Source organism: Denticeps clupeoides, chromosome 2, assembly GCF_900700375.1.
Source record: "Denticeps clupeoides chromosome 2, fDenClu1.1, whole genome shotgun sequence".
NCBI classification, from domain to species: domain Eukaryota; kingdom Metazoa; phylum Chordata; class Actinopteri; order Clupeiformes; family Denticipitidae; genus Denticeps; species Denticeps clupeoides.
The window spans coordinates 3,826,096-3,838,678 of record NC_041708.1 but is presented as its reverse complement, the minus strand read 5'-3'; the positions used below and the strand labels follow the sequence as shown (position 1 = coordinate 3,838,678).

The window sequence follows — 12,583 nt, the reverse complement described above, 5'->3', positions numbered from 1 at the left end:
CGATGGCCTACAGATGACCTGCCCTGCTTGTCACACCGCTCACACCACGGTGTCCGGAACCAAAACAAGACTTTCTCATGGCAGCCGACTGCATTATTCATTAACACGCAGACGCGGTAATTAAGCACTTTGATGTGCTGCGCAGCAGCTGGACCGGTTCTCTGGACCCACGTCTACAGCCTCCTCAGTCATGGCGGAGTCGGGCAGAAGGGTCTTTACCTCTCGTAGTGTCTCCGGGTGCATGTGGCGGCGCTGGTGCTACCCGGATTGCCGCCCAGCTCGTCGTATACATTTTTCCACTGTCGGCGGGCTGTGATCTGCGAGGAAGTGGAGGGGTGGAGGAACACCGTGAGCACATGCAATAAACAATGGCTAATAAAGTCAAAAGTTATTAATAAACCTGATTCCCATCACATAAACACACACTGGTACATTTATGGCTCTTAATCAAAATCCATTTACAACAAATGAACACGGGCTGGGCTTTTTACAGTCAACAACGCCCGATTCCGTGTAAAATCTGCCGCAATTATTCCAGCGCACTAATATCAGTGTGCTGACTGAATTGGTTATTCGTTTATACAATTTCAATTTAATTTGATAGACCAGCAAGATGGCATGAAGCGTAATGCATCAGACAAAGAGCCAAGGCTAAATCTGTATAATTGGTGGCCTCAGAATTTATATGCGTGATGAGCCTTCAGAGCGCCGCGCATGAAAATAGCCATACTCGGTTGCTAATGGTTCCCCTTTCACAATATTAAGTGGTCTATTAAATGCCAAAGTGCATTAAGAGAGCGGGAACGTTTCCTTTGCAGTTTATTTATTCAGCCTGAAAAACCGTCTCTGCGATAATTTAAGGGTACATCCATTTGCAGAGTAATAATGCGATCCATGACTGTACTTCAGTCCATTTACAAAAAAACATTTTACATTTTTTAACCATCCACTGCCCATCAGCGTAACATTTGGCTTCGGCTGTCTGACCCCAAACAGGCCGCCCGAGGTTCGCTTCGGCACAAAATTCCTCGGCCATAATTTCACCGGAATTTGTTTAAATTTCACTGCCGATGAAGGTTTTAAGGTTCACGCCGGGCTGGGGTCTGAACTGCGTCGCGCATGTCAACGTTTCCAATGACATCATGCGCCACCATGCGACGGCTTGCATAACGTCCGTCGCCGACCCCTCCGAAAGCTGCGGAGTGGATGGTGCTAGAAACAAGGGTTTGAAAGCTGCTGCGAGCACTTCCTGTTTGCCGAGTGTAAAGCGATGAACGCTCTTCCTGTTTATTCATCTTCCAAACAACCCGCCGGCCCTTTCGCTGCCCCCTCGGCAGGCCTGTTTTTTGTTGAGGCTTCACTCCGAACGTCGAGACTCGGCCGGGCGGTGCTGAATGCCGGGCGGATGTCGGAAGGCCTGCCAGTGGAAATCCCTTTAGCGGACCACTCGCCTGTTGCACAATACAAGCCCCCCCCATACGAGTCTCGACACGGTTACAGTGCCGGCGCTGCCATTTCCCTTCAGAGCGAGGGGGGGAGAAAAAAGAGGGCTACACGTGTTTTCCACTTGTAGAACAACGGGCAACCGCCCCGGCCAAGTTTGGGTCTGTTCAGAGACTTGTCCAAAGCTAATAAACACACGTTTCTTTTCTTTCTTTCTCTCTGGTTTGTGTTGTTAGGAAATTGTGACGAACCGAGGTGGGGTCGGGGGAAAGAGTTTTCAAACAAATGATATAGACACTCACCAGCTCGTATCCTCCCAACTTCTGAGCAGCTTGAAACATGGTCCAGAGGTTGACTGTCAAAGGGAAGAATGAGCGTGGAAATCAATTATTCAGAAAAAGACACGTAAACACACACACAGGCAAAAACAGGATGACATTATTCCAACACACACCAATGTAGCTTGGTAGTATGACCAGTTTGGGTAAAGATAATTAGCGACTTATTCAGGTATAAATCAGAAGCAAAACAACTTGTATTATACAGATCATTTCAGTAGAATTTCAGCAGGTCAAAAGCTAGTTAGGCTAAAGCTAGTTAGCATACTTTTAATCAAGCATAGCTCATAAAAAAGCGTGCCACATACAGGCAGAACTTATTCCAATTAATTTCATGTAAAGTAAGTAAGAAGGCTATGTTACTTTAGCTTTGTGTGGTGAACATTAGGAATTAGCCCCTTTTAAATTTTCTTGCTATGCTAATTAACATAAGAACACCATATAACTGGGGGGGAAAAATATTATTCCAACGAAACCCAGGAAAGATGGCATTTTAACTAACTCGTCAATGAATGTTAATAATTATCCCCTCCTTTTTTGTCAGATCTGGCTAAGATAATTAGCGTCAACCGAACAAAGCATTTCCACGTCAAGAAAGAGGCAAAATTAATGATGGACTTTTGCCCGACGGCAAGAGTAATCAATCACGATCCACTCCACAGTCGCACAAAGGCCCTCCTGTGTCACCGCGGCCTTCGTCCACCGGCACCCTATATCGGGTTATTGATTAGTTCCCCTCCCCTTCCCAGCAGCTGTTTCAGGGGGACGGGAGTCTACCGACTTCATGAATGGCATTAGGCACCGTGCTCACTATGCTGCACTCCATCGGTAAATAAGTGCTTTTAAGCATCGCGATCGTTAAACCGTGTTTCCGGGGGGGAAGGGGAGGGACGGTGCGTGGCACTGATGTTGCAATAGACAGTTCACCTCTCAAAAGTTTATTCGTATTTGCATAATTACATGGCTCGTTTTTTTTTTCCCCCTCCCACCCTCCGTACTCTTTTAACAAGCCCTCGTAACACCAGAGTTGGCCGTGTTTATTTAGGCTACCTGAGATAAGAGCAGGTCCCCTTCCTGTAAGGCCTCTGAATTGTCTGTTATGTAGCTCTGTGGGTCGATGTGTGAGCCTGATATGATATCGCCCTGGCACGGTTCAACTGCAGTCAATCTTTCTACGCGTCTCTGTCACCTACTGTAGACTGTGTGTGTGTGTGTGTGTGTGTGTGTAAGCGGTACGTGTGTTAAAAAGACGCAACCCAACGTCTGAGAGTTATTATTGCAACCATTGCCTAAAGATTGTAATTGAAACAACATTATTGGTCAGCGTGTTTGTTTAAAGTCACATCCCTTATCAGATTCCTCTGCTATCTGATTTCTCGGAAACAAGCATTAAATATGTCACGCGACAGTGACGGATTATGATGATTACCGCTGCAGAATTGACATTTACGTTTAAGAAATATATGAGGTTAACCTGTGTGAATCGTGAAAGTAATGAATATGAATGCGCATGAAACATGAACCATAAATGTTTATGAACGTAAACCAAATATGCTGAAAGCATTCCGTAGTGCAGCAGAGAGTAGATTTAATCACAATACCCAGCCCAATAAACATGAAATATTTGCCATTCAACAGAAAAAGAAGACTATGAATGACTTATTGATGAGGTACATCTCTAGAGCTCATATCCACATATCCATATTCATAAAATATGGGGACAAGGGGGATAAAATCAAGAGGAACATGTTTATAAATAATTCCCTTTTCTAGCATTCTGCTGCTAAACTAAACTACTTGTCTATTCAAGCCCTTTGCGACCAATAAGGAGCTTGGGAGCTGAGTAGGAATAATGGCCTCCTTCCTCTCTTAAATTACACTGACCTACTTTATAACCCTGCAGAAGAGATTAACCGAAAAGAGAAAAAAGTGAAAGTGGCGGCTTCCACCGGGTACAATTTGGTGTAAACGAGGGATGCAGATAATGGCTCTCACAGAACTCAAGGTCCCTAAACGTGGAATGCGGCGTTTCTCGAAAGCCGATACCGCCGCTGCCTGCGCCACCCCTGAGTGATGCTGTCACCCAGAGTGGCACTTCTACCCCTATCAGATCCGTCTCTAGGGGTGCCTCTGGCCCAGGGATAAGGACGGATGAACGGAAGGGCGATGCACTCACTCTGTTTGAATCCGAGATACGGTATCCTCTCGATGGGGGTTTTCCTCTCTTTCATGTATTTGTAGAGGGAGACGAGGAACGCCTGCTCTTCGGCCCGACACTCCTCGCCCTCGCCCGACTTCGGATGCTCATCGGCGGCCACTTTTTTGCAGCTGCTGTTGCCGCCGGCACCGCCGCCAGTCCTGTGTTTAGTGGCGGCGACCATAGCCTTCTGCTCGGCCTTCACCTGTTGCCAGGGAAACAGATCAGTCAAAACCACACAGGGATATTCAGAGATGAATGATGATATTTACGCCGTGTTACATTCGTGCCATTTAGCAGGGCAACTTACAATCAGTGGTTACAGGCAGTTGCTCAAGCAGCGGCAGTAAGTGTGTGAGTGTGGTTCCCACTACAACCAGTTACTTAAATTGCTCCCTAAGCATCTGTTCTTCTTAACTTTCTTAATTACACTGGATGCAGCAGTATTTCCAAGTAGCTGCTAATTGCAAGCTCTACTCAAGTGTATATCATTATTGTGTTACAACCTAAAGGCCATGTTAGAATCTATCCATTTCCATTTTCCTATTATTACAGATAATATAACAGGTATAATTATATTATCTGTAGCTGAAATAACTATTTTTTAGGGATGTCAATCGATTAAACATTTAAATCGCACCTTTCGGACAATCGTCATTTTTCAGAATTAAAAGCGGAAAAGGTTTCTTTTGACGTCATGTCCCGCCAAACTGCATTGTGGGTCTACTGCTTTGCGTTGCTTGCAGCAGAAGCATTTAAAGCACAGAGTAGCAGCCATTGAAATTAATTCGTGCAATTTTCTCAAACGCATTGGCCAGTCGGCCTGGATTTTTACAGGTTTAAGCGATACAGTACAGCTGTGTTAACAGCTAAACACGCGAAAATAATCATAGTAATTATCGAGGATAATGTTGACAGCCGTAATATTATTATAGCTATCGATCTATAAGAAGTCCTCAGAAGTTTCGAAAGTTCAAACGTTTCTTAGATGTGCTCTTTCTTTACGGTGTTCAAAAGACATAATAAAATCTCAAAACTATTGCTGCAAAAGAACGCATCTTAGTGGTAAGTCAACCAGCTCAGGCCATAATCCTTCCAAATCCGAACAATCTGGCCCAGCCCTTAGGCTACTCCCAAAAGCCCTGATGAGGATATTGTGCACGTGTTTACACATTTCGCGCTACGGGCTGCTGTCACTCTGTCCAGGTGCACGGCAAAGCACAGTTGCGCTTTACGGATCCACCTCGCAAGTCAGTGGTTTCCACGTCACCTCGCGAGTGATGCATCCGAGGCGCGGCAGAACAGCTGCGCTGGCTTTTGTATCAATATGGAGCCTTTGGCGCGCCGAGAGACCCGGAGAATGATCCGGAGAAGCGAGAGGCTTGGTTGCTGACACATTGTCACACACAGTAGTCAGCGCTGGCCCACACGCGTCTGCTAACCCATCTGCTACTGATAATCAGGCGCGTTTATTTTCTGAAAGGGGCTATCAAGGCCAGTTGAACGAAACGAAACAAATCAACAACAAGAAGAAGAAGAAGAAGAAAAAAGGGAGAGTCGGGAACGCCGGTGCACTTTTCCGATTAACACGAACAGAGACACATGACCATCAAGCAGGATCTGAATTGACAGTGAGACACAAGGAGGTAGAAATACAGGAGTGTGCAAAAGTTTTAGGCATCTTCTTGACAGTAACTCTGAAATAGTTCAAAGTGCAAAACACACAAATACTAAGGGTTAAAAAGTGGATGTGGCAATAAGTTCATGTCAACATTGAGAGATGGGGACAGGGGTGGCCTAGCGGTTAAGGGAGCGGACCCGTAATCGGAAGGTTGCCAGGGTGCCACTGAGGTGCCACTGAGCAAAGCACCGTCCCCGCACACTGCTCCCCGGGCGCCTGTCATGGCTTCACTTTCACTCAGTGTGCCTGAAGACCTGCCGGTTGGTCTCCCTCAACTCATGAATGATTTAGGGGTGTGTAGTAGCCTAGCGGTTAACACGCTCACCTATGAACCAGAAAATCAGAAAGTTTCACAGATTTTCAAACCAGGCATAGATTTAAATTAAATGTAAGTGATCTCCTAAAAGCAAAGGCCTACAGATGGAGAACAATGTTGCAGCAATAGGATAATATATGAGGAGTCTCATGTCATTGTTCAATGAAAACAAGGAAATTCTGGTTTGCATTGGTGCCTAAGACTTCTGCACATTACAGATTATGTTAGTTCCTACCACAGGTGGGTGCTGCGTTTATGAATCCATGTGCCATGTCAACAGGCACAGGTCTGCCTGGCCGCTCGAGAAGAACCGTAGCACCTTTTAAACCCCTCCCATCTAAAGCACCGTCGCTTTTAATGGATAAAGTGCTTTTACTCCAAACGTGAAAGGTAGGACGCATTAACTGGAGGACGAGAGGAGAGTGAAATTATTTTAAGCCAAACATGAAACGCACGCCCCCAGGCTGAAAACGTCCTCTCGCCGAGAGCGGGAGGAGACGTAAAGATGACACAGTAAGAAGGGAGGGAGAATGTTCAGCATGCTTGACAGCTGAGCATTAATTAAACATCGCTGGCATCCGAGCAAAAGCCCCGTGTCACTGCCAAGCAAGGCCGAGGGGGGGGGGGGGGGGGGGGGGGGGGGGCGGCGTCGGTACTGTACCTTGGCTGAGGTTTTGGTGGCCTCTGCGCTGCTGGCATCCTTGGCCGCGGCGCTCTGCCCCTGCGAGTCCCGCCGCTGGGAGACGGACAGCTTCTTCTTCCGGGGCCGGCCCTTCAGATTGGGTGCTGTGGAGAGACATAAGCCGGGGTGAGGACCTGGAATCACTAGAGGCCCTACAACATGTCTCCAGGACATGCCGAAAGAAACGGAGCACGTTCTGGCTGCTGGTGTGTACTTATTCCTGAATTTTGGTGATGTTTTTAGAAACGAAGTCTGTAGGCATTACTGACAGCTCTGACAAATCTGGACAATTTAATACACCTTGTGCACCTTCGTGATACATAGGGCAATGGTGGCCTAGCGGGTAAGGAAGTGGACCCCGTGATCAGAAGGTCGTGGGTTTGAATCCCGACCCGGCAAGGTGCCACTGGGCAAAGCACCGTCCCCACACACTGCTGCCCGGGCGCCTGTCATGGCTGCCCACTGCTCACTCAGGGTGATGGGTTAAAAGCAGAGGACACATTTTGTTGTGTCACCGTGTGCTGTGCTGCAGAGTATGACAATCACTTCACTTTAACTTTCATGTTAATACGTTGTCCACAATATCCTCTTTATTCTGCACTCTGCTGTTTTAGTAAAGACCACCTCTGGTAAAGACACCCCCACCCACCCACACACACACACACACACACACACACACAATGTCACTCATTTTAAGCATCAATAATCAATTTCCATCCCAAATCCAATAATCATACATACATAAGATTGATGTCCAACCATGACAATGATTGATTAACTTTGCAGAAGTCATTTTACACCATTGTATAATAAACAGAGGTGTCATTTACCACATAAGGATATTGCTATATCCGGCAAGAAGGTTATTATTAGAAAAAATGCTGTACAGAAATGGAGCTAAAAAAAGTGTCATATGTTTTTACACCTGAAGGGGGACGTATTTCTGCTGCGCCGCGTCCAGCTGGACGATTAAGCCGCCGGGAAGGTTACGAGGCGCTCCAAGGCCGGACCAGCTCTGACACACACTGTTTTTCCGAGTCAGACTGTCTAACTGCGTAATATGCGTCTGGGCGGGAGGGGTGTTTTTTTTCTTTTTTTCGCATCTCCGATTGTCATCTCTTTTAGTCTAGTTACAAAAAAATACCCCCCCCACACAGAGACAAATTTAAACCATTCTCCGGGTAGAATAAACATCATTTTATGTAAGACATTTTGTCACCTTGGCAACAGGCAGGCTGTTTGTTTCGTGGAGCGCTGTGACAAACGCGTTTTGCGTGGCATCAGAGCTACAGCGGCCTCGTGGGGCTGATAGGGACATAGGAACGGATGCTGGGGACGTGAGGGGGGGGGGGGTGTCTTTGTCTCGGAGATTAATGTACTTTTTCAGCCTTCCCCCCCCCCCCCCCCCCCCCCTCCCTCTTTATTCTCCATGTTTTTTTTTTTTTTTTCATTTTTCCTCTTTCGCTACACCACAGCTCTCTCTCACAATCATTTGAATTCCAGGCCTGTGAGTCATGAATTAGTCATGATTGCTGGAGTACATTAGCCACTATTCCTCATGCTTGTTGTTCCTTTTTTTTTTCTTCTCCTCCCTTCCCTTCTCTCCTCTCCCCGACCCTTTCAGTACAAGCGAACCCGCTCCAAATATCAAATATCTGCGCTGCAAAAAGTGCCTCAAGTTCAGTATTGCGTTGACAGCACAGCCATAATCGATGTCGCGGACGCTGACGACGAGCATCTGTCAGTATTCAAATGCCGTGTCCAATCGTTCTACAAGATTCCAGACTAAGGGAGAGAGACCACTAGAACATATCTGGAACTCCATAACTCACAACATAAACAGATTAGGCTGGCAGGACCTTGCTGGCTTTCTGCAGGAGCCGCTCAGCGCCACGTAACCGCTCACTTTGTAGCCACCGTGGCCGTCTAGAAAGCTCTCGCGGAGTCGCACACACAAACTACAACAGCTCAAACAAACAGCTCGGCAGAAGCAAGGAACAAAGGAGCTGCGGAGAACAGTGTGGCAATCTTCAGGTTACATTTTAACGCTAGGGGCACTGTTTTCATACCGGCACCAAGGGCGAGGCTTGCACGCTGGTGTAAGGTTAAACCCTCAACAGCCCATATGTCACATGTGCAAACATTCATTTATATATACAATGTATTGTGTCGCAGGTTGTACTTGAATAAGATATGGATCATACATTTACTTTACTGTAAATGTTATTCCTTCTTTTGTATTTTGGTAGTAAGTAGGTGAGTGGATGCCATGTGTATGTTACTGGACACATACATTTCCTTCAGGATATATAAAATATCTCTATCTGTCTGTCTATCTTCTTTCTTGTTTGATCTATTTGGTATTATATATCCAGAGGATGCCTTTAATGCAAATTGAACAATGATATTTATTTTACGTTCACCTAAATGAATCCACATTGATGCCAGTATACTCAATAGCAGGCTGCTGGTGTCAAAAAACGAACACATTTTTGATGAGCTGCTGAGCGTGACCTCTCCTCCACATCCTCTCCGGCGTCAGACAACGGCGTGACTCATTCCAACGAGTTCATTACTAACTGTGAACTGATTCACTTCTTAAATCCAGCGTGTTCCCAAACATCACAGATTGCTCTGACTCTCATCCCCCAGCCGTGTGTGTGTTGTGTCCAGAGAGCCTTTGCCTGGGGCGGGACCCGCAGCGTCCAGCACCTCCGACAGACCGCATGCAACTCAGCCGCATTCCTCGGCCCGTGTTTTGTTGGGAGTTGTGAGACTGTCTGAAGTTTTTCCACAGCCACTCTGCCAGGGATTTTGGACGGAGTTGGCCGAGGCCGAGGAGAGATCTCAGAGGAAACCAAATGAAATGCTTTAAAAAGAGCTGTGTTCCATTCATGCTCAGAACACAGAAGGGAAAGAAAAAAAACTACGTCCGTCCCTCGCTGTTGTTTATGACTGAGGCTTTCATTCCATGTATTTTTCACACTGTTTTGATCTAGCTGTTAGCAGTTTTTTTTTTAAAGAAATAAATATTAAATTATGAGTTGGTGAAGGGAAACTGGCATCTGCGAAAACAGGAAAAATAAGATGTGGTTACATTACAGATGATGTAATTATATGACACTCGCTGGCTTCATACGTGTATTGTAACATTCTAACCGATAAGTGATTTTAATTGAGGCCTCAGAATACTAGACTAAAAGATATTTTAGCCCACAAAGAGCCAAAACGCTCCACAATGTTGCTTATAGTCCCTGTTTGTAAAATTGTTCATGGTACTTAATTTGTAAAAGGGCATTTTTTTCTCAAAGCCTCTACGCTAGCATTCAAATGATTAAGGTAATTTAGTAGCGGTGGGTGGGTCCGTGTCCCATGTCCTAACCCTGAGTGACAGGACTAGTGACAGGAAATGGAGGGAGATTACTGCGCCCAGGCGTTCAATTAGCTACGTAGATCCGGCATAAATGGACAACAGCGCCGCCACGCACCGACGGCCACGGCAGGGATAGACACGGACTTGCGTTGCCTAGTGGAAAGTTCGCCAAGTCGGGATGTAAGGAACAAACAAACTCGGTCCACGCCGACACGTGGCCCTTTTTTATGCATTTATTTCCTTTTATTTCAGAAATCTGTACCGAGCTTAAACGCCTCTCTTTAAAACGTAACGCAACCTTCCACGCCCGTGACCGCCATAAATAATTAGCCAATTAAGCGTCCATCTGCATGGACGCGGCGCGTCCCCGCGGCGCGCTCTTTTGTACGCGTCACCGGCATACAAATGCGCGACTCCGACAACTTCATCCATAATGCAGCGCGGCGTTCCTCTCATGTCTCACGACGCTTGATCCCGTGTTTTTTTTTTTTTTTTGCCCCCCCACTCTTTCCTGTTTCATTACCGGCAATTTGTCCCCATTTAATTTGGCGCGGACGTAACCGGCGTCGCGACGGAAACGTTCCACCCGCACGCGTCCCCCTCCCGGCGTCCCTGCTTCATACCCCGGGTTTAATTCCCCCACTTCCCCGCGTGTGTGGTTTAATGCGCTTCCCCCGGGAAAAGGGCGGCGTGAGGCGTGGACGCGGCGAATAAAACATCACCTGTGACAGCGGCCGGAAGTGTGAACACCACGAGCTCCCCGTTGGACCCCCTCCGAGGTCCAATGCCCCCAAAACCACGCGTTTATTTTTACATGCAAAAGTTATTTCCGTTTTATTTGACTTTGAACGCGTAATAGTTCGAATGTAACACGCATGCGCAGACAAGTTGTTTAAAGTGAGCGTGTACGGGGATCTGGGGATGATTTATTTATTCATTCCTGTTGGCCTAAATCACACATTCGTGTGACCTAGACGAAAAGGCACGCAGCGATAAGGATACTTGACAATAATCCACATTCCATCTTGGATTAGCTGTTTTTTTTTTTCGTCTTTCTTTCCGCCTCTGCCTATTTAAAGCGTCATTTTGACATTACTTACTCGTGCCATTTGTCGGTGAATGCTTGACCCCCACACCTCCCATCTGACTACTCGTCTAGTTATTCTCTCGGGGTAAAATATTCTTCAGATTTTACAGATGCAGTTATTAGGAAGGTAATTCTGGGCGGGGGGGGCTTCTGGCCTTACTCACGGCCTCTAGTGTCGGTGAACGGTACTGCATGCGCGGTAAACGTACACGCCGCATTGACTGGGCCAATATTAGGCATTTTCCTATTTCACACACATCAAATATGGTTCCAATTCCCAGCGAGGGAGCCGACACTGGAATCCTAATGAAAAAATGATGAGCGCGCACGCGGCCAGGGACCGGCGCATGGGCATCCCCGGGAATGGCCTCGGACGGGCGCGGCGGTCGCATCCCTCACTCACTCGGCTGATGAAAGGATCAATAGGCCTAATGGAAAAGGCATGGAGGGGTAATGCACATCCTCCACTCCACTTTAATGGTCATAATGTATGGCGCTGGGCACGCTGTCCTGACGCTGGCGGCGCTGGGAGATGGAAAACGCGCCCAGGACAAGAAAAAAAAGAAACGGCTGCTAATTACTGTTCCTTTGCACAATTTTAAACACAGTCACGTGTGATATGCAGATGCACACGAAGCCATGAGAATAATATTAGCTCCTACTTGAAATAAAGATGACAGTCATCTCCGCCCCATGAGCAGACAGTTTAATGGGCACCGGGCCTCGAAGATCCTCAAAAGACTTGGCAACGTGAGGGTCAACCTTGGCCAGCCACCCCCCCCCTCTGAGCCAGGGGAAGGTGGGAACGGGAGACTCCTGGCTGGATATATGGGCACGAATATGGGCGCGCCCCCCCCCGTAACCCGATTCCCCCGCGCCCCGCAGTTTACTTAGTGCGTCTCCCCGTACGCTACATTTCACCCTCATTTAGAAATGTCACACAGCACAGAGAGCGAGAGAGAGTGTGTGTGTGTGTGTGTGTGTGTGTGTATGTTGAGGGCCTCTGCGGCGAACGTAATATCCTACCTGCCCATTTCTCATAAATGTCATTTATCTTTACAGGCTCCTCTCGCTCTCTCTCCCCTCCTAAAAGCGGGCGGTAACACACGGAATCTCGCGTCGACACTTAATGTACCGGGCAGTTAACACCGACGTTCCAGCCGGCTTTAAAGCGTTGCCGGCGAGTGGGACCGCCATCGCTCTGGAGACTCTCCCGGGGGCCAGTGTGTGGGGAGGGTGCTGTGCTCAGTGGCACCTCAGTGGATCGCGATTCGAACCGGCAACCTTCTGACTACGGGGCCGCCATTTTTTTGGTTTTTTTACTTTTCACTTCATACTTTGACTTCACTCATTTGCACACCTTCACCCTACTTGTTACACATATTTTATGTTAAAGACGTAAAAGTGTAATATTTGTTTATGTTTGCAATATTTGCATATTGGTTCATTGTGTACAATATTTGCAA

The 12,583-nt window shown here is 47.1% G+C and overlaps 1 protein-coding gene across 2 annotated transcripts in view; it reads right to left on the bottom strand.

The window, feature by feature from the left end:
- Positions 1-12,583, bottom strand: part of arid5b (AT-rich interaction domain 5B) — a 63,302-nt gene that overhangs the window by 14,920 nt on the left and 35,799 nt on the right. For both annotated transcript variants that reach the window (XM_028961713.1, XM_028961705.1), the window contains exons 5-8: positions 6,637-6,761; positions 3,958-4,183; positions 1,746-1,798; positions 220-317 (exon numbers count right to left, since the gene is read on the bottom strand). In XM_028961713.1, the coding sequence (XP_028817546.1) occupies positions 220-317; positions 1,746-1,798; positions 3,958-4,183; positions 6,637-6,761 (502 nt within the window). The remainder of the gene's footprint in view (positions 1-219; positions 318-1,745; positions 1,799-3,957; positions 4,184-6,636; positions 6,762-12,583) is intronic.